The sequence below is a fragment of the Nicotiana sylvestris genome, chromosome 12, assembly GCF_000393655.2.
Source record: "Nicotiana sylvestris chromosome 12, ASM39365v2, whole genome shotgun sequence".
Taxonomy (NCBI): domain Eukaryota; kingdom Viridiplantae; phylum Streptophyta; class Magnoliopsida; order Solanales; family Solanaceae; genus Nicotiana; species Nicotiana sylvestris.
In genome coordinates, this window is record NC_091068.1 from 142806369 (window position 1) to 142828304 (window position 21936).

The 21936-nt window shown below is 39.4% G+C and overlaps 1 protein-coding gene and 1 long non-coding RNA gene across 5 annotated transcripts; both read left to right on the plus strand.

Moving 5' to 3' along the window:
- The first annotated feature begins 1800 nt into the window (after nucleotides 1-1800).
- LOC104243505 (S-adenosylmethionine synthase 2-like) lies at nucleotides 1801-4822 on the plus strand. Of its 2 annotated transcripts, none has more exons than XM_009798698.2 (2): nucleotides 1801-2003; nucleotides 3308-4822. In XM_009798698.2, the coding sequence occupies exon 2, from the start codon at nucleotides 3310-3312 to the stop codon at nucleotides 4480-4482; it is 1173 nt and encodes a 390-aa protein (XP_009797000.1). In that variant the 5' UTR covers nucleotides 1801-2003; nucleotides 3308-3309; the 3' UTR covers nucleotides 4483-4822. The 2 variants fall into 2 exon arrangements, with proteins under 2 accessions (XP_009797000.1, XP_009796999.1); XM_009798697.2 differs by having other exon boundaries at nucleotides 1807-2003; nucleotides 3303-4822.
- A 6321-nt stretch (nucleotides 4823-11143) lies between these two features.
- LOC138884365 (uncharacterized) lies at nucleotides 11144-21385 on the plus strand. 3 transcript variants are annotated; one of them, XR_011404545.1, is made up of 3 exons: nucleotides 11144-11658; nucleotides 13643-20131; nucleotides 21101-21385. It is a non-coding gene; the product is annotated as an uncharacterized lncRNA (long non-coding RNA). The 3 variants fall into 3 exon arrangements; XR_011404544.1 differs by having other exon boundaries at nucleotides 13643-15203; XR_011404546.1 differs by lacking the exon at nucleotides 13643-20131.
- Nucleotides 21386-21936: the final 551 nt, after the last annotated feature.

The following is a 21936-nucleotide window of genomic DNA, read 5'->3' on the forward strand; positions in this document are numbered from 1 at the left end:
CCCCCCTCTAACCAATATAAGTAATTTGCAAATTCTTATATGTAACTTATTTTATTTTCAAATTTTAATTACATCTCCCACTTTACATGGAAGATTACTTTTAATATTTTTTGATTGATCTGATTGTGTAAAATTTCTTAACACCGCCAATGCACAATAATTAAGCTCATCTCATAATATTATTAGTAGAAGAAGCAAGATAAGGAAGTTATGTTCTTTTACTAATTAGAATATAAGTCTAAATTTCTATGATTGCTTGGTTGATTCAAAGCTTCAAATATGAAAAAGACCAACTGACAGATAGAGTTACCTATGCGTGTGACATATTGTGTGATTTGTGCCAAACAGTCATAGAATATAGGGAAAAGGCTCATTTATGCCAGTGAATTGTACGAAATTGTACACATTTGTCCGTCACTAAAAAGTGAACTCAATCCTGCTCTTGCCGTGTATAAGGTGGCTCACATATGCCATATTTTAGTCGGGCAACACTAATAAACTGAGGGAAAAAATTCAAAGTTCGACTAGACATAAATTTATCATTTTCTAAGTTTCCTTTTTTCCTTTTGAGAATGGAGGGGAGACAGGGAAAATAAAAGAGAATGACTATAGCTGCAATGGAATAATATTGCATCAATAAGAAATAAGGTAACACATCTATCTCTTAATACCACTCAATTTTCTTTCTTATTTCGAATCCATCTATTCTTTTTCCCCTTTTTTTCTAATTTTAATTTTGTTCTTTTATTTATGGGGTTGGTAACTTTTCCATACTTGTTTAAAAAAAAAAAGCCAAGTGACATCTACCAAACCCTTCAAAAAAAAAAATAAGAATCTACCAACCTTCCAAGTTAAAATTATTTGGCAAAAAGTGTCAATAACCTATGACTTCTCAACCAACACGTACAGTTCTTGAGGCACGATGTACAAGCTTCCAAATACTTAAAACATCCTATAACACCAACTTCAACCAATACTTATAGCTTGTTCGGTCAAATTTTTTTTTTGGCCAAAAGTATTTTTTTGTCAAAGATTTTTTTTAAATACGGTGTTTAACCAAGGTTTTAGAAGAAAATAAGTTATTTTTAAATAGAACCAGAAATAATTTTTGACAAGTAGAAGAAAATAATTTCTCCCTAAAAGCACTTCTGAAAAATTATACCTTGAAGCACTTTTTAAAAATTTGACGAAACATTAATTGTTTTTCAAACATGTTTTTCAAATTTATTAGTCAAACATAAATTATTTCTCACTAAAAATATTTTTTTTTAAAAGTACTTCTAAAATTAAGCTGATTTTAGAAGTCCGGCTATTTTTATTTAATGGTATTTGATTGGCATTTTTAGATTAAAATAATAATCTAACACACAAAATTAAACCCGCTATAGAGTTGGTGGGTTTGTAAGCTGGTGGGTCCTACTACGATGGTTGGCCATTCGGTGTCGTGCTGGAAACTAAGCACGCACTTGTTTGAGGCATTATAATAATTATTTAGCAATCAAATCAATTAGGTAATTATACTAAGTAATTTAATAAAAATAGTAAAAATCTATTACTATACAAGTTAAAATTCACATTAATAATATAAATTTTCTTTTAATTGTTAATGTATATAACTTAGAAGGAAGCCTAGGAACGATGATAAAATTATCTTTATATGACCAACCTGATACGGGTTCCAGCGTAAAAATAAACACAAATAGTATGTCTATATCATATGCTTTGTGCAGTGGAGCGTACCGTGCTTTGTCATATGTGCTTTGTCATTGAATATAATTTTGTTGAAACTCAAAAACTGCCTTTTTGGGAAACTTTGAACTGATGCAAGTAGTAGTACCTAATAAGAAAAAGAGAGCGAGTCGTTGGCTCCTTTCCCCTTTCAATTCCGCTTCCTATATATACACACACAAATCTCTCCCATTACACACCCAATCAAATCTCCTCCTCTCTGCTCTCACTTCTTCTTTGTCTTCTCAGATCTAAGAGTTTGTTTCTTCTTCAAGGTATGTACTTAATTCTACCACTTAATTCACTTTTCAAGCTCCGTTTTTCTCTCGACTAGATTTAGATCTAGAGTATATCTGCATTTATTCTTTTATGATCTCAACATTTCTGCTGTTAATGTTTTGTTTCGTTGTTTTACTCTTAAATTTCTAAACTTGAATGTACTAAGTTTAAGGATTCTAGAGATTAAGGGGGAATTATTTGTTTTGTTACGCATGATGCAGCCTAAGTTACCGGGTTCATATGAACTCAGTATTTTCGATGCAGAATATAAATTTGTGTGTAAAAATTCATTAAAATTGCAACATTACGTTAAAAATATAATGGATTCAATGCAACAAACCTTAAAATATTGAAGCAATAGAATTTGAATCCTAGATTCGCCTCTGGCATGAGTAACTGACAAGTTTGTATGATCAAATCTCTTTGTTTATTAATGATTTTATCTATATCTTTTGGTTATGTTTTACTATCATGTTAAATCGTAAATAGATTTAATTTATCTCATTTATAACCTGTTTTTGTTGCACGAGGGTAGGATCTGTAACCAGCGTTGTAATTTTTGCACATGAATTTGGTAGTTTTACGTGCTAACTAGAGGAGTAATTGGATCTCATTATTTAAATAAGAGTTACAATACGACAGTCACACTTGGTGGATTGGTACCAAATTAGTCTAACAGTGGTGAAATACATAATATCATGTGTGTAAATGTAATGTAATATGTTTGGATTTGGTACCAAACTCCTTAAATTGTAGATGCATGTCTGTTTGGTTTTAGCTGTCGCTTCTGATTACGAGCTTGGAGATGATTTTGGAAGGAAAAGGTTTTCATGTTTGATTTCACCTTATTCTATATCCAAATTCCAAACACATATTTGTTCTAGTTTTTCAAAATGGAAGATTTGTTCAAACCAAATATTTGTTGCCAATAGTTGTCGGTCCAGCATTGACGGTTTGTTGTGAAATGTGACAAGTATTGCATATATCTCTTTGTTTGATGTAACAAGATACCTTGTGTTTTTAAATGAGAAGGCATTGAAGTGTCTACTAACATTTTCTGAATTTGAAAAAACCAACCACACTTGTCACCATGTTATCTTGTCATGGAATTTCGCTACCAAGTGGCAGAAGTATTTTTCTCTATTGGTATGATTGAATTCTTGTTTCATTTTTTTAAAGTTCTTTATGCTTTCTATTGTCTCATCATCACCGGAGATATGATCAACTTTTCCCTCAATTTTCGTGCTAGTTGAATATTTTAGGATTGCAGTCTTAACACATTCTCTCTGTTTCAGGGCAGACATGGAAACTTTCTTGTTTACCTCAGAATCAGTCAACGAAGGCCATCCCGACAAGCTCTGTGACCAAGTCTCAGATGCCATTCTTGATGCTTGCCTTGCTCAAGATCCTGAGAGCAAGGTTGCATGTGAAACCTGCACAAAGACAAACATGGTCATGGTCTTTGGTGAGATCACAACCAAAGCCAATGTAGACTATGAGAAGATAGTCCGTGATACTTGCAGAGGCATTGGGTTCACCTCACCAGATGTCGGCCTTGATGCTGACAACTGCAAGGTCCTTGTCAACATCGAGCAGCAGAGCCCTGACATTGCCCAAGGAGTTCATGGTCATCTTACAAAGAAACCGGAGGAAATTGGAGCTGGTGACCAAGGTCACATGTTTGGCTATGCCACCGATGAAACTCCTGAGCTCATGCCCCTTACTCACGTTTTGGCTACTCAGCTTGGTGCCAAGCTTACTGAAGTGAGGAAGAACAAGACTTGCCCATGGCTCAGACCAGATGGCAAGACACAAGTTACAGTTGAGTACAAGAATGAGAATGGTGCAATGGTTCCTATTAGAGTTCACACCGTTCTCATCTCAACTCAACATGATGAAACTGTCACAAATGAGCAGATTGCCCGGGACTTGAAAGAGCATGTGATCAAGCCGGTGATCCCAGCTAAGTACCTTGATGAGAAAACCATCTTCCACCTCAACCCATCAGGTCGCTTTGTGATTGGTGGTCCCCATGGAGATGCTGGACTCACTGGCAGGAAAATCATCATTGACACCTATGGAGGATGGGGCGCTCATGGTGGAGGCGCGTTCTCAGGAAAGGATCCTACTAAGGTGGATAGAAGTGGTGCTTATATTGTTAGACAGGCAGCAAAGAGTGTGGTTGCTGCAGGACTTGCTCGCCGCTGTATTGTCCAAGTTTCTTATGCAATTGGTGTGGCAGAACCACTCTCCGTGTTTGTTGACAGTTACAAAACCGGAACCATTCCAGATAAGGATATTTTGGCTTTGATCAAGGAGAACTTTGACTTCAGGCCTGGAATGATTGCAATTAGTCTTGACTTGAAGAGAGGAGGTAACTTCAGGTACCAGAAGACTGCTGCTTATGGTCACTTCGGCCGTGATGACCCTGATTTCACCTGGGAGACTGTCAAGGCCCTCAAGCCTAAAGCTTGAACAAGTTTACTCACAATTTTTCAGCCAATTAAATTTCTTATGGTCATTATTTTTGTGGAAAAACCAATAAACAAGCTTCATAGCATACATTCAATATCGAAAAGCTACTTTCAGGCTCCATCGAGCAGTGGGAGAAAGGGACTTCAAGCATTCTGAGATTTCTTAGTAGTTGGTCCTTTTGAATTAATTTTTGGGTGTAAGTATCAGTGATTTTGAGTGTCCATTGTTCCATTCGAGTACCTGAACAAGCTGATATGAACAACCTCTTTTGTTTCATATTAAATGTCTTTGTTCATTTATCTACTGAAAAAAATGCAGTTAATTGATTTTTTGATTTTCACATTTGTGTTTAGATATAGCAGTGAGTATGCCATCATTCCAGAGTCCAAATTGATCAGTAGGATGTTATCTAAAAGCTTAAGCAGTTAAATAGAACGTACTTTTATTTACTTAATTGTAACTTCAACATGTACCTTCACATGTGGGTCTGAATCTTTTTGATGAGCAAAGTACCAGATTTTATTTATTTATTTGTTATATATTATGGATTATCTTAGTATTTAAGCTGTCGTTTATTTTCATATCTTGTTAGTAAGTTAAGGTTCGTAACTTATTTCATTCATTAAGATTAATGCTCCATAGCAATTGGTAGACACATACATAAATGATAGTAGAAAATAAACGCCGAATATTTGGACATCTAACATCTTAGCCGTCACTTATTCACTCAAAGTAGTATATGAAAAGCAAGATAAACACATGTAGAAATACAATTTTATTCCTCTACGTAAACGCGGAATACTTCGTGTACCGAGCTGCCTTTTTTTCTATACAAGCAGGTTTTCACATCCCGCGATAAATTCAGCTGGAATCACTTGAGCATACTTTGAGCCTTTGAGGAATCTAGATGATGGAGGCATTGCATATATTTCTCCCCTAAGGCAGGAATTGCACAATCCTTGCAAAACCAACCGTCAGAGCAATCACTATTCTGATTGCAAGCTCTCTTACAAGTTAGCCAACCATCTATTAGTAGATTTCTTTCAACCATTTCCATATCTAAGGGTAAGTTTCTCAATGCTGTCACTTTCATCTTCGGCGAGCTGATCATGAATGGAATAACTGCATATTAATTCAATCAACATTGAGTTAAACACTAATACAAAATTATATATATATACACACACAATCAGAGGCAGAGCTAGTGGGATCTGAATTTTAGAGCGACGATTTCAGGTGCTAATGATAGGGTTCTAAATTTAATATTTATACATATTTGATGAATTTCTTAATACAAAATACATTATTTGAGCAAAAACTGCTGGGTTCAGCCGAACCCTTTCGGCTAGGAGGAGAGCAGCAAAAAAGAAAGCAAATTTAATTCCAGCCATTGCCAATGCTTTGTCTTGAAACTTGAAGTGGGGAAAGTTGTGTTTGTTTGTAGTTCTTTGCTCAACTAATTATTAGGGGCATATTTATAGCAGTTAGTGAAGGTCTAATGCCAATTTTGCAAGCTCCATTTACTTTCAAAAAATGAAGTGTCGTAGGTATCTGTCGTGCATGTGTTTTTATTCTCCTATCGTTTCGTTTTACACGTGAATCAAAGCATTTGGTCTATATATCGTAAACAAATGCATAATTTAAAAGCTTTGTTTTTAGACCTCTCTATAACATTTATCCTTTATAACGACACTATAATGACCAAGTTTTTTTTGGAACCAATTTTTCATGTTATGTTATGATATATATTTTTTGTAACAGCACATCACTATAACAAAAAGAAAACATTAGAACAAACGAGTTTATTATAGAGATATTTAACTGTAATATTCTAAGCTGAACATTATTAAGGAAGCAGAAAACATCTTTATATCGTCTAAAACCACTTTATAAATTGTAATATCCAGCAATAATCGTCCCAAAAATATATTGTATATCAAATAAAGCCACTTTATTTCATGAAAACGTTGAACTCAAGTCTCAACTACCTTAATGTGAAAATAATAGCTTAATAGTTTAGCTTTTTATTCTATCTCTCTTCATGGGTTGTTCATAAACTTTTTAAAATAAATAAAGGACAAGTGGCATGTTTTCAATGACTATTGGCTCTCAATCATTAAAATGTCCACGTCAAGAATGTTGTTTTTATGTGGGAAATTTCAACTACGTACTTTTATATGAGAGTATATATATATATATATAGGATTTTCACGCACTCTTTAAGAGTATTCAATGAACCCATAAATATTTCTATTTCTATCACCTCATGTCATGCCCCATTAGAAAAATGACAAGCAGAATATTTTAAAATAAGAATTGGCTCATAGAACCAAGTAAAATGCACACGACAAAGAACTTTCTTAAACATGTTTTTTTTTAACAAACAGGAAATATATGTATTAAAGGTTAAGGAATATGCAGTACATGACTTTCATAGTTAGTGTCGCATAAAACACTTTGGTTACCTAGATTTGCTAAATTTTTACAAGCATCATAAGATAGGAATTTTCTAAAAATATATTGTTCTAGTAAGTCACTTTCTACTAGACTTTTTACATTATCTCGTGGTTCCACAAAAACTTTCTCCTTTATGAGATCAGCAGTTGTATTCTTTGTCATTTGATGAGCTACCTTATTCCCTTGCCTGAACTCGTGCTGGATGATTACCTCCTTCTGTTGGTGCATTAACAACCTGCATTTGTTGACAATGTTAGCATAAAGTCTATTACGTTGTTAGATTGACAGGATTAGTTCCGTAGAGTCTGTTTCGATTTGGAGAGGGAACATTCCCCAAGTATGAGCTGTTTTAAGTCCTGCTAGTAATGCTTTGATCTCAGCATGTAGTGAACTACGTCTCATGAACTGGTTTTGCAAAGCCAACTATCCAGTGTCCATTGGCATTTCTTATTACTCCACCCAGCCCACATTTTTGCAAATTTTTGTTGAAGTTTGCATCTATGTTTAGTTTGAACCATCCCTTTGGGGGTCTATGCCATTTAATATTGATGTGGATTTTTGGAGAAGTCAGAATACTATTTTCGGTTAAGAGACGAAATTCAGTAGCCCTAGCAATGATATGGTTGATATTTATAGGGTTTTTTGTATTGTTTTGGTTATTGTTATTCCTGTTTATCCAAATGTGCCAGATAGCAAATCGGAAAAAGAGATTCCAATTTAAATAAATATTTTTCATCGGGTAGTCAAAGTTTTTTAGTTGGATTAATCAATGATCACCATGCTCCTTATAGAAGTTTTGCCATTCAACTTTGTCCCAAAAATGTTTACTGCCTTGGCAGGTAAAGAAAATGTGCGTTATGGATTCTTCTATATGACCTTTACATATAGGGTAGTTTGAGTCAATATTTAAACCAATTTTAGCTAGATATTTCATATAGGGAATTGTAATGACCTGACGGTTGTTTCATGAGTTACCGCTCTATTTTTCCCATTTCTTCTTTTTATTGCTTTATTTATCAGTTCTATGTGTGATCGGGCTGGTTGGCTTAGGTTCGGAGAGGTTTTGGTAAGGTTTGAGACACTTAGTCTCTTTTGAGGAAGCTTAAGTTGGAAAAGTCAACTGAATGTTGACTTATGTGTGAAAGGGCTCGGATATGAGTTCTAATAGTTCAGATAGCTTCGGGAGGTGATTTGGAATTTATGAGTGTGATCGGAATGTGTTTTGGAGGTCCGGAGTAGATTTAGGCTTGAATTGGCGAAATTGAAATTTTGGCATTTTCTGATTGATAGGTGAGATTTGATATAGGGGTCGGAATGGAATTCCGGGAGTTGAAGTAGTTCCGTTGTGTCATTTTTTATGTGTGTGCAAAATTTCAGGTCATTCGAACGTGGTTTGGTAGACTTTTTGATCAAAAGCGTAATTTAGAAGATTTTGGAATTTTTAGGCATGAATCCGATGCGAATTTGGTATTTTGATGTTGTTTTGAGTGTTCCGAAGATTGGAACAAGTTTGAATGATATTATGGGATATGTTGGCATGTTTGGTTGAGGTCCTGTGGGCCTCGGGTGAGTTTCGGGTGGTTAAACGGACCATTTTAAGTTGTTGAAGATTGCAAAAATCTGCTGTTGAGTGTTGCAGACAATTGGCCTTCGCGTTCGCGAGTAGGCCCTCGCATTCACAAAGGGTTAGTAGGTGAGGCTGAAGATTTGCCCTTCGCATTCACGAGGGAGGTCCCACATTCACGAAGGGCTGGGCCATTGAGCATCGCGTTTGCGAGAAGGGGAGCCGCGTTGGTGAAGGTTGGAGTCAAGAAGAATCGCGTTCGCGAGAGGTCAGCCACGTTCGCGAAGAAGAAAATGTGGTCAACGTCAGTTTGTGCTTCGCGAACGCAAGGCTTTGACCGCGTTCGCGAAGAAGATTTTTAATGCCTGAGCAGAATGTTTAAATAGCCATTGTCCGCAATTTTAGGGTTAACTTCCACTATTTTTCGGCGATTTTGAAGCTTTTTGAAGAGGATTGAAGAGAGATTCAAGGGGGAACACTTGGAGGTAAGGTTTATGGACTTAATACTCGATCCTAATATGAATTCTACCTAATTAATCATGAAATTTAAGCCTAATATTGAAGAACTAGGGCTTGTAATTGGAGACCTAGAATTTGGGATTTGAAGAGTCGTTTGTGGTTGAATTTTGATGCTTTTGATATGAATGAACTCAGGGAGTGATAAGGAGTATATTGATATAAATTTTATCGAATTCTGAGACGTGGGCCCGGGGGTCGGGTTTTGGTCAATTTTGGGATTTGTGTTGTAATTTAATTTCTCTCGAGCGGGCTTTATTCCCTTAGCGTATTTTGATGGTTTTGCACTGATTTTGGTTAGATTTGGAGCATCCGGAAGCCGATTCGAGAGGCAAAGTCATCGCGAGCTAGAGATTTGGACTGGATAGAGGTGAGTAATGATTGTAAATATTGTCCTGAGGGTATGAAAACCCGAATTACACATCGTTGTGCTATATTAAGGTGACACACATGCTAGATGACGAGTGTGGGGTCGTGCACTATTGGGGATTGTGACTTAGTCCATCCTGAATGACTGTTTTACCGCGTATTTGATTGAAAACTATTTGCTATCATCATGTTTTAGGCTGAATGCCATATTTGGGCCCCATGCCAACTATTTGGACCCTATGGGGATTTTTACTGATATTTCCTCACTGTTTTGACTTTTTACTTATAGTCAGTCATGTTATATTCTACTGCTTTCATAACTCAGCCATGTTTACTCTGTTTAACATATTAAATGATATTTTAAATGATAATTTGGGCTGAGCATCATGTTTTACTGTTGTCCGAGTGGCTTATGAGATTCTGACTGAGTAAGGTCGATGGCCTGTGTTGTGAGGATACACTAATTTATGATTATGAGGCCGAGGTCCTGAGATTGTACGCTACAAGGTGGCTTGTTGATATGAGGCCAAGAGCCTATTGATTATGCCACAATATGGCTTAATATTGCGCTTGGGCCGTAAGGGGGCCCTCCCGAAGTCTGTACACTCCCAGTGAGCGCGGGTACCCATTGTAATATGAGATATAGCCCGAGGGGCTGGTGTTGTTCCATGATATTGCTCGAGGGGCGGATTCTGTTGACATTGTGTCCGAGGGGCGGATTTTATGTGTTTATCTGTTCTAGCTACTTTTCATTTAATTGTTTAACTGTAAAAATTGGGTTTTAAAGAAGCTTCTTCTGAATTAAGGTGTCTTTATATGTTTCACTGTTTCATTGCTTTTACTAGTTTTATACTGCTTCTTTATAGCATGTTGATGTGTTTTTACGTGATTTCTTAACGCTCAGTCTTCATTTATTATTATTACTCACCAAGTTGGAGTACTCACTTTACCCTCTGGACCCTGTGTGCAGATTCAGGCGCTTCGGGTCCTGCTTGTGAGAGTTGAGAGCTTCCAGCAGATTTCAGAGATTCACTAGGTAGCTGCTCAGCGTTCGCAGCCCAGTCTTTCTCCCCTATCTTATTTATTCTGTTTTAGTTCGGTAACAGACTATGTAGACTTTTCCTGTCTTTAATGGGATAGCAGATGCACATGACTGGTGGTGTAGACATGTGATTTTTGACCCTCCCCAAGATTTTTTATATTTTAGCATGTAAATATTTAATTTAGGCCTAATATTGCTATTTCAACTAATTCTGACTCTTTTACTTCATTTTATTACAAGAAAATAAAAATTACAAAAAATAAAAAATATATAAAAAATATTTTATTTTATGTACCTTTTATAAAGTAAAAAAATATAAAAATAGTACCTTGTTTTTATCTTTATATAATCTTGAAAAATACGAAAAATATGTAACAGTTTTATATTTTAATATAGTTTAGTTTAATTAATTAGAATTTATTTTTGCATCATGTAGTATTATCTTATATATTAAGGAAATTTAGCTATGGTTTTAAATAATAATTTTTTGAGTCTTCTTAGCCCAAAATTGAGACACAAAAAGACATGGTCCAACCCAATTACCCTTAGCTCATTCTTCCCAACTCATTAGCCCGTCTAAGTGCAAGATTTAATCCTAGCCATCTATTTCCTTCTAATCCAATGACCATCATCCCTTCACACTTCCATATAAAATATCCAATTATAGAAACCTTACCCTTACATTTTCAATTCCTAAAAACCTAGACCCCTAAGAACGGGAGCCATCTCCCCAGGTTTGAAAAAAAAGGGTCGATCATTTTTCTTGGTTCTTTCAATTGAAAAAGAATGGCATGCTACAACGAAAGAGAGTGATCCGCCGCAAAAGACAAGAGGAGACCTTCCCCTCCTCTGATTTTTTCGATCTTCTTCACCAAAATTAACAGCGGCTAAAAAAGCCATCTAGCATTCTCTTCTTCTCCATTCGAAAAAACCAGAGAAATCTCACTCCCTCTCCATCTTCTTTCTTCTCAAATACAAAAAAAAAAAAAACTCACAACCAAAGTAGCTGAAAGCTTTCTGGGTTCAATTTTGGATTGCAAATCTAGAAAAAAAAGGTTTCAGACCTTTATTTGGTCTTGCTTAGCTAATCTTCCTTGCAAATAGCTGTTGAAATTTGGGAATTATCGCTGATGTTGCTGAATCTGCTACTTTGTCCAGTAGCTGAGTTCTAACGTTATATCCGCTTTTTCAGCCTTTGTTTTGGCTTTCAAGTTTTATTTGCGCTCAGGTATGAATCTCGATTCAGAAGTGTTGTAATTGTTGTTAGAGGCTCCGTTGAACTGAAATTTGCACCGTTAATTCCTTCGTTTTTTTTTCTCTTAAGTTCATCACGGCTAAGTGCAAGCTTGGATCATTGTTTTGGATGAAATTTGCCACAAACGTTTCTTTCCTTTCTCTAAAGAGTTCATCATTGTTTAGTGCAAGTGAATGTATATTTTGTATGATTTTTGGTTTTAATTAGCCCATAATATCGTCACCTATGCTAGTGGTAGATGTACAAAGTTTGTTGGTGATTTTTGGTTTTCAAATTTTTATGAAGATCAGTAGCTCTGTCCTAATTTTCTTTGAATTTGGATTTGTTTATGAGCACGCAATTCGGCTAGGGCACGACAAATTTAAATTGGACCTTTGTTGGCTTTATTCTTCAATTCCTTTGCTACTGATTTTGTAATAGCTAGTAATTCGACTAAGGAAATGGGCTTATATCTCTTACTGCCATCATTGGAGTTGAATTCCAGTTTTAAAGCATTATGATGAGTTCAGGACAATTGTTTACTACATTTCAAGTGAAATGTGATAATAAGCTTAATAACCGAATGGCACTAAAACGTGAAACACGTTGCCATGAAATTGGAATGCCTTGAAGCTAGTCAGAAATAGTCTGGAAAATATTACTTTGGCCATGTAATTAGAAATTTTCTTATGCTTAAATGCTTAGCTGCTATAAATGAATAATTGTTCACATGATAGGTTTAATAGGTTGAATCGTTGTATTTGTGGATCTGCAATTGAAAATTCTTTATCTTTGATTAATCGAAACCATGTTTTATTTGGAAAATGACCTCGGGTGGGATAATCTGTTCTTGTTTAGACCCAAGGTAATTGCTAAGTTATTTTGTACCTTGTAAATTAATAGATAAGGATCAGTCGTGAACATCGTGACTTGCTTTAGGTGCGGTTAATAATAAATTATCATAGCTACGGGTTCGGCTCCCGTAACGTGGTCATAACACCTAATTTCTAAAAAATTCGGAGTACATTTATGTGACCCGACTATAATTTAATTTTGTGAATAGAATAAACCATCGTGATTGTGGGTACGGTTCTCATGACATAGTTATGATGCCTAATTTCTAAATTCGGGTGTGCATTTATGTGACCCAAATCCAAATCTCAACAACGTTAGATAAAATGTGTCGTAGGATCGCGGGTGCATTTATGTGACGTGGTTCAAGACATGTTTTAGATGACGTTGAATTTAATAATTTAAAATTATATCATAGGCTAAAACATATATTAAAATCAGATAATCGGCCAATTATAACAATTGAGCGACTGTGCTAGAACCACGGAACTCGGGAATGCCTAACACCTTCTCCCGGGTTAACAAAATTCCTTACCCGAATTTCTATGTTCGCGGACTGTAAAACAGAGTCAATCTTTCCGCGATTCGGGATTTGAACCGGTGACTTGGGACACCATAAATCATCCCAAGTGGCGACTTTGAATAAATAGAATAATCTCGTTTCGATTGTCACTTTAATTGAAAAAACTCTCTTATACCCCTTTCCGGGGGTGTAGGTAAAAAGGAGGTGTGACAGGTGGCACCCCGATGTTGGGCTATATCTATTCCGCAACTTGTAGTATTCACCTGTATTTTGGAGTTATTATTATGTTAAAGACTTAATTTGTATTATTTTAACTGCTTAAAATGAATCGGGTGTGTGTCGGTTGGCCTTGTCTTCATGAGAGGCGTCATCACGATCGGGTCCGGATTTAGGGTCGTGACAAGTTGGTATCAGAGTCTAGGTTACATAGGTCTCACGAGTCATGAGCAGGTTTAGTAGAGTCTCGCAGATCGGTACGGAGATGTCTGTATTTATCCTCGAGAGACTGCAGAACCTTTAGGAAAAACTTCATATTCTAGAAATTCTTATCGTTCGAATCTGTTTATCCGAGTACTAAATTTTTGTTATTCTATTCTCTCACAGATGGTGAGGGCACGCGCTATCGGTCAGGATGGACGACCACCAGTACCACCAGTACCACCAGTTGTGGCCACTAGAGACCGATGACGCGGTCGTGGTCATGGTAGGGGCAGGGTTGTAGCCCGCACAGCAACTAGAGCAGCACCTACAGATCCACCAGCCGCCCTACTTCAGGATCAGGTCCCAGTTGTGCACGCTCCAGCAGCACCATCTCAGGCACCAGCTGTGCCCATTGTGATTCCGGATCTTCAGGATGCCTTGGATCAGATCCTATCAGTATGCACTGGCCTAGCTCAGGCGATCTCAGTTACTACTGTCGCAGCTACTTCTCAGGCCGGGGGAGGCATTCAGACTCCCGCCACTCGCACACCTAAGCAAGTCATGCAGGGATTTCAAACACCGGGGGCACATCCAGCCCAGCCGGTTACAGCTGCTTAGGACTATGTAGCTTCTGCCATGCCAGAGGACGAGCAACGTAGGTTGGAGAGGTTTGGTAGACTTCAGCCTCCGACTTTCAATGGTGCAGAGGGTGAGGATGCCCAGGGTTTCTTAGATAACTATCAGAGGATTCTTCGCACAGCGGGTATTCTGGAGACCAGCGGGGTCGCTTTCACTACTTTTCAGTTTTCTAGAGCTGCCTTCACTTGGTAGGAGGTTTATGAGAGGCATACGTCTGTTGGTGCAACACCCCTTACCTGGCAGCAGTTCTCCGTTCTCTTTCTAGAAGAAGTATGTGCTGCAGTCTCGCAGAGAGGAGCTGTGCAGGTAGTTTGAGTGGTTGCGTCAAGGAGAGATGACTGTGACGCAGTATGAGATGAGGTTCTCAGAGTTATCTCGTCATGCTATTTGGTTGGTTTCGATAGATAGAGAGAGGATTAGGAGGTTTGTGGATGGCCTCACTTATCAGCTTCATATTCTCATGACCAGGGAGAGGGTGTCTGGTGCTACTTTTGAGGAGGTTGTAGACATTGCTTGTGAGATTGAGTTAGTTCATCGCCAGGAGCGAGATGAGAGGGAGGCCAAGAGGCCTTGAGGATTTGGTAGTTATGGCGGTGCTCCTTCGAGAGGTCAGTTTCAGCACGGCAGAGGCCGTCCATTTAGGCATGCTCAGCCAGCTTGCCCAAGTTATCGTGGGGCATCATTGGGTCATGGTTCTCACAGTTCTCATCAGGGCCAGTCATCACTTAGTTCCCTTCCAGCTCAGAGTTCGTCCCGTACTCCATCAGTTCAGGGCTCTTCTATGCCAGGTGCATCTGCTAGTCATTCCGGTGTTAGGGGTTCCCTTCAGTCCCCGTCTCCAGCACCCGGGAGTTGCTATAAGTGTGGAGAGATGGGTCATATGTGGAGGCAGTGTCCTCGTCACCTTGTGGGTTCATCTCAGCATAGGATTCAGCCATCGGCTTCAGCGCCAGTTCTTCACCACCACCCACCCAGCCAGCTAGGGGTGGAGGTTAGTCAGCTAGAGATCGCCTTAGAGGGGGAGGTCGATCAGGTGGCGATCAGGCCCGTTTCTATGCACTTCCAGCTAGACTCGATGTTATTGCTTCCGATGTTATTATTACAGGTATTGTCTCAGTCTGCCACAGAGATGCTTCTGTATTATTTGATCCCGGTTTCACCTTTTCTTATGTGTCATCATACTTTGCTCGCTATTTGGATATGCCTCGTGAGTCTCTTGTTTCACCTATTCATGAATCTACTCCGATGGGCGATATTGTTGTTGTAGACCGTGTGTACCTGTTGTGTGTGGTGACTATTGGGGGTCTGGAGACCCGAGTGGATCTTTTATTATTGTGTATGGTGGATTTCGATGTTATTTTGGGCATGGATTGGCTATCTCTGTGTCGTGCTATTTTGGACTATCATGCTAAAACAGTGACATTGGCTATGCTGGGTGTGCCACGGATTGAGTGGAGAGGTTCAACTGATTATGTCCCTAGTAGGGTAATTTCATTCTTGAAGGCCCAGCATATGGTTGGGAAGGGTTGTCTTTCGTATTTATCCTTTGTGAGGGATGTCAGTGCAGAGACTCCTAGTATTGATTCTGTTCCAGTTGTAAGGGATTTTCCTGATGTGTTTCCTGCAGACCTGCTGGGCATGCCATCGGACAGGGATATGGATTTTGGTATTGACCTGATACCGGGCACTCAGCCCATTTCTATTCCGTCGTATCGTATGACACTAGCGGAGTTGAATGAGTTAAAGGAGCAGCTTCAGGAACTCCTTGATAAGGGGTTCATTCAGCCTAGTGTGTCGACTTGGGGTGCACCAGTTTTATTTGTGAAGAAGAAGGATGACACTATGAGGATGTGCATTGATTATAGGCAGTTGAACAAAGTAACAATTAAGAACAAGTATCCTTTGCCTCGTATTGATGATTTGTTCGACCAGCTTTAGGGAACGAGAGTGTTCTCCAAGATTGATCTCCGTTCAGGTTATCACCAGTTGAAGATTAGGGACTCGCATATTCTTCAGACGCTTTAAGGACCTGATATGGTCATTATGAGTACTTAGTTATGTCTTTTGGGCTGCCCAATGCCCCAGTAGCGTTCATGCATTTGATGAACCATGTGTTTCGTCCTTATCTCAACTCGTTTGTCATAGTTTTCATTGTTGATATTCTAGTGCACTCGCGTAGTTAGGAGGTGCACGCGGAGCATTTGAGAATTGTGTTGCAGAGATTGAGGGAGGAGAAATTTTATGCAAAGTTCTCCAAGTGTGAGTTTTGGCTCAGTTTAGTGGCTTTCTTGGGGCACGTGGTGTCCAATGAGGGTATTCAGGATGATCCGAAGAAGATAGAGGCGGTTTAGAGTTGGCCCAAACCGTCTTCAGCCACAGAGATTCTCAGCTTTCTTGGTTTGGCGGGTTATTACCGCCGGTTTGTTCAGGGATTCTCATCTATCGCATCGCCCTTGACCAAGTTGACTAAGAAGGGTGCTTCATTTGTATGGTTGGATAAGTGTGAGGAGAGCTTTCAGAAGCTCAAGACAGCCTTGACCACAACTCTAGTATTAGTTTTGCCATCAGCTTCAAGTTCATATACTGTGTATTGCGATGCTTCGAGAGTTGGTATTGGGTGTGTATTGATGCAGGAGGGTAGAGTTATTGCTTATGCTTCTCGTCAGTTGAAGCCCCATTAGAAGAACTACCCCGTTCATGATTTGGAGTTGGCTGCCATTGTTCACGCGTTGAAGATTTGGAGGCATTATTTGTATGGTCTATTTTGTGAGGTGTTTACTGATCATTGTAGCCTCTAGCACTTGTTCAAGCAGAAGGATCTCAATTTGAGGCAGCGGAGGTGGTTGGAGTTGCTAAAGGATTATGATATTACTATATTGTACCATCTAGGGAAGGCCAATGTGGTGGCTGATGCTTTGAGTCAAAAGGCGGTGAGTGTGGGGTGTTTGGCATATATTCTAGTTGGGGAGAGACCTCTTGCAGTTGATGTTCAGGTCTTGGCCAATCGCTTCGTGAGGTTAGATATTTCGGAGCCCAGTCGGGTATTGGCTTGCATGATTTCTCGATCTTCCTTATATTATCGCATCAGAGAGCGCCAGTATGATGATCCTCTTTTACTTGTCCTTAGGGACAGAGTTTAGCATGATGATGCCAGAGATGTGACCATTAGTGATGATTGGGTGTTGAGGATGTAGGGCCGGATATGTGTGCCCAATGTAGATGGGCTTCGGATTCTAGAGGAGGCCCATAGCTCGCGGTACTCCATTCATCCGGGTGCCGTGAAGATGTATCAGGATCTGAAACAACATTATTGGTGGAGGAGAATGCAGAAGGACATTGTGGGATTTGTAGCTCGGTGTCTCAATTGTCAGCAGGTGCAATATGAGCATTAGAGACCGGGTGGCTTGCTTCAGCAAATGGATATTCCAGAATGGAAGTGGGAGCGGTTCACCATGGACTTTGTAGTTGGGCTCCCACGGACTTTGAAGAAGTTCGATGCTATTTGGGTGATTGTGGATAGGTTGACCAAGTCTGCGCATGTTATTCCTGTGTGTACTACCTATTCTTCAGAGCGATTGGCAAAGATCTATATCCGGGAGATTGTTCATTTGCATGGTGTCCTAGTTTCCATCATTTCAGATAGGGGCACTCAGTTTACTTTGTAGTTTTGGAGGTCTATGCAGCGAGAGTTAGGTACTCAGGTTGAGTTGAGCAGAGCTTTTCACCCTCAGACAGACGGACAGTCTGAGTGCACTATTCAGATATTGGAGTACATGTTGCATGCTTATGTCATTGATTTCAGAGGGTCATGGGATTAGTTTCTACCGCTCGCTAAGTTTGATAATAACAACAGCTACCAGTCGAGTATTCAGATGGCTCCATATGAGGCTTTGTATGGGAGGCAATGTAGATCTCCAGTTGGTTGGTTTGAGCCGGGTGAGACTAGGCTATTGGGGACAGACTTGGTGCAGTGCTTTAGAAAAGGTGAAGGTAATTCAGGAGAGGCTTCGTACAGCGCAGTCGAGACAAAATAGTTATGCTGACAGGAAGGTTCGGGATGTGTCCTACATGGTTGGTGAGAAGGTTCTGTTGAAGGTTTCGCCCATGAAGGGTGTTATGAGGTTTGGGAAGAAGGGTAAATTGAGTCCTCGGTTTATTGGGCCTTTTGAGGTGCTTCGAAGGATTGGGGAAATGTCTTATAAGCTTGCTTTGCCACCTAACTTGTCGAGTATGCATCCTGTATTTCATGTTTCTATGCTCCGGAAGTATACTAGGGATTCGTCTCATGTTTTGGATTTCAGCACTGTGCAGTTAGATGGTGATTTGACTTATGATGTGGAGCCAGTAGCTATTTTGGAGCATTAGGTTCGAAAATTGAGATCAAAGGATATAGCTTCAGTAAAAGTGCATTGGAGAGGTCGGCTCGTAGAGGAGGCTATCTGGGAGACCGAGCGGGAGATGCGGAGCAGATATCCTCACCTGTTTGAGGCTTCAGGTATGTTTCTTGACTCGTTCGAGGATGAACATTTTTTTAAGACGGGTAGGATGTAACGACCCGGCCGGTCATTTCATGAGTTATCACTCCATTTCTCTCATTTCTGCTTCTTATTGCTTTGCTTATCGGTTCTATGTGTGATCAGGTTGGTTGGCTCGGGTTTGGAGAGGTTTTGGTAAGGTTTGAGACACTTAGTCTCTTTTGAGGAAGCTTAAGTTGGAAAAGTCAACTGGATGTGACTTATATTTTAAAGGGCTCGGATGTGAGTTCTGATGGTTTGGATAGCTTTGGGAGGTGATTTGGGACTTAGGAGCGTGATCGGAATGTGTTTTGAAGGTCCGGAGTAGATTTACGCTTGAATTAGCGAAATTGGAATTTTAGCGTTTTCCGATTGATATGTGAGATTTTGATATAGGGATCAGAATGGAATTCCTGGAGTTGCAATAGTTTTGTTGTGTCATTTGGGATGTGTGTGCAAAATTTCAGGTCATTCGGACATGGTTTGGTAGACTTTTTGATCAAAAGCGTAATTTAGAAGATTTTGGAATTCGTAGGCTTGAATCCGATGCGAATTTGGTGTTTTGATATTTTTTTGAGCGTTCTGAAGATTGGAACAAGTTTGAATGATGTTATGGGATATGATGGCATGTTTGGTTGAGGTTCCGGGGGCCTCGGGTGAGTTTCGGGTGGTTAAACGGACCATTTCAAGTTGTTGAAAATTGCAGAAATATGTTGTTGGGTGTTGCATACAATTGGCCTTCGCGTTCGCGAAGGGGTAGAAGGTGAGGCTGAAGATTTGGCCTTCGCGTTCGGGAGGGATGTCCCGCGTTCGCGAATGGCTGGGCCATTGAGCATTGCGTTCGCGAGAAGGGGGGCCACGTTCGCGAAGGTTGGAGTCAGGAAGCATTGCGTTCGCGAGAGGTTAGACGCGTTCGCGAAGGAGGAAATGTGGTCAACGTCAGTTTGTGCTTCACGAACGCGAGGCTTTGACCGCGTTCGCAAAGAAGGTTTTTAATGCCCGGGCAGAATGTTTACATAGCCATTGTCTGCGATTTTGGGGCTAACTTCCACCATTTTTGGGCGATTTTGAAGCTTTTTGAAGAAGATTTAAGAAGGATTCAAGGGGGAACACTTGGAGGTAAGATTTATGGACTTAATACTCGATCCTAATGTGAATTCTACCTAATTAATCATGGAATTTAAGCCTAATATTGAAGAATTAGGGCTTGTAATTGGAGACCTAGAATTTGGGACTTGAGGGATCGTTTATGGTTGGATTTTGATGCTTTTGATATGAATAAACTCGGGGAGTGATAAGGAGTCTATTGATGTAAATTTTATCAAATTCCGAGATGTGGGCTCGGGGGTCGGGTTTTGGTCAATTCCGGAATTTGTGTTGTAATTTGATTTCTCTCGAGTGGTCTTTGTTCCCTTAGCGTATTTGATGGTTTTGCACTGATTTTGGTTAGATTTGGAGAATCCGGAGGCCGATTCGAGAGGCAAAGGCATCGCGAGCTAGAGATTTGGACCGGGTAGAGGTGAGTAATGATTATCAATGTTGTCTTGAGGGTATGAAACCCCGGATTACACATCGTTGTACTATATTGAGGTGACGCACGCGCTAGATGAGGAGCGTGGTGTCGTACACCGTTGGGGATTGTGACTTAGTCCATCCCGAATGACTGTTTTACCGCGTATTTGATTGAAAACTATTTGTTATCATCATGTTTTGGGCTGAATGCCATATTTGGGCCTCGTGCCAACTATTTGGACCCTTCGGAGATTTTTACCGATATTTCCTCACTGTTTTGACTTTTTACTTGTACTCAGTCATGCTATATTCTACTGCTTTCATAACTCAGCCATGTTTGCTCTATTTTAACACATTAATTGATATTTTAAATGATAATTTGGGCTGAACATCGTATTTTACTGTTGCCCGAGTGGCTTATGAGATTCTGACTGAGTAAGGCCGAGGGCCTGTGTTGTGAGGATACACTGATTTATAATTATGAGGCTGAGGGCCTGAGATTGTACGCCACGAGGTGGCTTGTTGATATGAGGCCGAAAGTCTATTGATTATGCCACGAGATGGCTTGATATTGCACTTGGGCAGTAAGGAGCCCCTCCGGAGTCTGTAGACACCCAGTGAGCGCGGGTACCCATTGTGATATGAGATATAGCCCGAGGTGCTGGTGTTGTTCCATGATATTGCCCGAGGGGCGAATTTTGTAGACATTGTGCCCGAGGGGCGGATTTTATGTGTTTATGTGTTCTAGCTGCTTTTTATTTAATTGTTTAACTATTAAAAATGTGTTTTAAAGAAGCTTCTTCTGAACTAATGTGTCTTTATTTGTTTCACTGTTTCATTGCTTTTACTGGTTTTATACTGCTTCTTTATAGCATGTTGATGTGCTTTTACGTGATTTCTTTACGCTCAGTCATCATTAATTATTATTACTCACTGAGTTGGAGTACTCTCTTTACTCCCTGCACTCTGTGTGCAGATTCATGCACTTCGGGTCCTGCTTACGAGGGTTGAGAGCTTCCAGCAGATTTCGGAGATTCACTAGGTAGTTGCTCCGCGTTCGCAACCCAGTGCTTCTCCCTTTATCTTATTTACTCTATTTTAGTTCTGTAATAGACTATGTAGACTTTTCATGTCTTTAATCGGGTAGTAGATGCTCATGACTGGTGACACCCCGATGTCAGGCTATATCTATTCCGCAACTTTTAGTATTCACCTTTACTTTGGGGTTATTATTATTATGTTAAGGACTTACTTTGTATTATTTTAACTGCTTAAAATGAATTGGGTGTGTGTTTACTGGCCTTATCTTCACGAGAGACGCCATCACGATCGGGTTTGGGTTTAGTGTTGTGACATGAATCTTGTTATGAAGGCATTGCCATAGAAAGAACTTAATCTTATATGGGCATGTTAGACCCTAAATCCATTTAAAATCAATTTGCATGTCCATATTTGATTCCATGATAGTGTAGAAAGTTTTGCTTGTACAGAAGCCTTTTGTAGTTAGAGACCATATTAGGATGTCACAATTTGGTCTTTTGAGACGGATTTTAACCTTGGAGATGTTATCCTTGATTTCATTGGGAAAATTGAAGGATATATTGCAAAACTTCCAATTTTACCATCAAAGATGTCATTTAATTTTTGTGAGTAATCCGTTTTAATAAGGGGCCTTCTATTGTTTTCCTAAGGCTTCCCAAATTCGGAATCCAATAGGTTTCCCAAATGTTCATGTTTGATTGGTGGTGGGGTAACCAAATAATACCTTTGGAACATAAATCCCACCCCTTTTGAATGTTTTCCAGATGAAAG